The 2,353-nt window shown below is 46.8% G+C and overlaps 1 protein-coding gene across 1 annotated transcript in view; it reads right to left on the bottom strand.

The window, feature by feature from the left end:
- The window catches only part of IAH1 (isoamyl acetate-hydrolyzing esterase 1 homolog), a gene marked incomplete at its 5' end in the record, with an annotated part of 9,220 nt that overhangs the window by 4,242 nt on the left and 2,625 nt on the right, over window positions 1-2,353 (bottom strand). Inside the window, one exon of the mRNA XM_015564940.1 lies at window positions 1,710-1,858. Within this exon, the coding sequence (XP_015420426.1) occupies window positions 1,710-1,858 (149 nt within the window). The remainder of the gene's footprint in view (window positions 1-1,709; window positions 1,859-2,353) is intronic.

Here is a 2,353-nt window from a genome sequence, read left to right as displayed (position 1 = left end):
GGTGAGCAGTTAGGAGCCAGCGGTCCTGGATCGTGAGAGCGATGTCTGACTGCCGATTTTTGGCAGTCAGACATCCCCCGAGGGGTCCTGGATTGGAGAGGGTGCAGGCCGGGCTGAAGGACTCCCCCTTCCCATGCACGAATTTCATGCACTGAGCCTCTAGTGTGGAATATAATGAACAACATAAACTGATGAATAAAAATAGAACCAGAGTCATAGAAGCATGGAACAGACTGTCCAACCTATGAGAGAAGGTGGGGGAGGGCGATGAGGGGGTAAGAGATCAACCAAAGGACTTGTATGCATGCATATGAGCACAACCATTGGACACAGACAGTAGGGGGGTGAAGGCATGTGCTAGAAGGTGGGGACGGCCAGGCAGAGGTCAATGGGGGGAAAAGGAGACATGTAATACTTTAAACAATAAAGAATTAAAAAAAACACACCAAAATAAAATAAACCCACAAAATTCTTTGTAACTTGCATTTTTTTGGATAACTGAAGTTTTCATACATTTCAAACATGTATTGGCTATTAAATTTCTCCTTTGTGAATTATCTATTCCTGCGTTGCCCATTTCTCTATTGGAGTTAATGCTTTTCTTGACTTATTCATTAAGGACATTAACTTTTGTCTGCCTATTTTTGCAAATATTTTCCTTACTGTGTCATTTTATTTTTAAATAGTTTATTTGATAAACTATTTTATTTCACAAACTTATTTTCTTCCTTTGCAATTTCCTCCACTGTTTTTATGCTTAATGTTTATTCTTGCCCTAAGTTTGATAAACTTCACCATTTTTTAAAAATTCTGGTTTTGGCCATGACCGGTTTGGCTCAGTGGATAGAGCGTCGGTCTGCAGACTGAAGGGTCCCAGGTTCGATTCCGGTCAAGGGCATGTACCTTGGTTGCGGGCACATCCCCAGTGGAGGGTGTGCAGGAGGCAGCTGATCAATGTTTCTCATTGATGTTTCTAGCTCTCTATCCCTCTCTCTTCCTCTCAGTAAAAAAAATCAATAAAATATATTTTTAAAAAATTTCTGGTTTTGGAGTTTTGTTTTTCTTCTGGTGTAGATGTTAAGTGAAGACAGAACTTCACTAGTCCCGATAGTTGGCCTGCGGTCCCTACTGCCACCTGTAACTTATGTACCCTTCCTCCCAGGCCGCTGGAGCCGCCCCCTGGCAGCCCTCCTCCCCCATCTCCAGCCTCACCGAGAGGCCCCCGTAGGGGTCTGTGAGCAGCAGGCCAGGCCACTGCTGGGGGAGGAGTGGACCCTGGAAAAACCTCTGGGGGTGACACCCAGCTTCTCCAAGTCCAGTCCTACGTCCCTCCTCCTGCCACGCAGGATTCTCCTCGCCCGGAGCCATCACTCAGGTTCCAGGCTGCGCCTGTGTCTGGGCGGCCCTGAGCTCCTCTTTCCGTCACTAAGACGCAGGTGCCCACCTGAGGCCCCTGCTGCCGGCGATGACAACTAAGAGAAAAGAACCAGGCGCTGAGCACAGCAGCACGAGGCTGGACGACATGGGTCTGAAAACAGGTCAGGGTGAAAGTCACCGACACTGATGGCAGAAGAAACACACCTACGTACGCAGGCAACTCGTTACACTTTGGACAGAACGTCCCCTCTCAGGAGATCGGGAACCAGAGCACACACGTAAGTTTGCTGTAACATGAAATATGAACTGGGAAAATACCAAAACGCCTTTACCTTTTAACGCGCTGTCATTGGCACCAAAGAAAATTGTAACTGCTACTGGGCTGTCCAAAATGTTCCCTTTCCTGATGAGCCTGGGAAGGATAATTTTGGCCCATCTGGTATTATAGCCTGAAAATCCACGGTTCAGAACATCACATTTTCTGAAATGAAAAATTAAAAAACTTTTAAAGATGAATTTCAGACAAGGCTGTTTCAGTCCCACAACCAACCGGCTGTGAGGGCGGGTGAGCGAGCGCTCCAGGCTGGCGGGGCCTGCTCTGCCTGCCCTCGGTCCTCTCTGACGTGAGCAACAGCACAGAGCGCTGGCCCGAGTCGCGCCATCAGAGGCACGTGGTCACACCCTCAGTGAGAGTGATGGGTAATTGCCTCGAGGGGCTGAGTTAGTCTGCAGACCGCTGGTTTCAAGCATGGCACAGGGCGCTTTTAAAATGGAGTTGACAGCAGACAGGTATTAACCTGAGCAAGTATCATAGGTAGAAAGTCTCTAAGAAGTTGGTCTTTTCTTGTAATTACTCTGAATTCTGAAAAATAACAAGCTTCTAATTAAGTGGTCGTCTAACACTCACACCTGTAAACTATCCATTGAGATTTTACTGCTAAAATTAACTATTTACAAAACATATGTGGTGAAACAT

The sequence above is a fragment of the Myotis davidii genome, unplaced genomic scaffold, assembly GCF_000327345.1.
Source record: "Myotis davidii unplaced genomic scaffold, ASM32734v1 scaffold61, whole genome shotgun sequence".
In the NCBI taxonomy this organism is placed as follows: domain Eukaryota; kingdom Metazoa; phylum Chordata; class Mammalia; order Chiroptera; family Vespertilionidae; genus Myotis; species Myotis davidii.
This window is presented reverse-complemented; position numbering and strand designations above follow the sequence as displayed.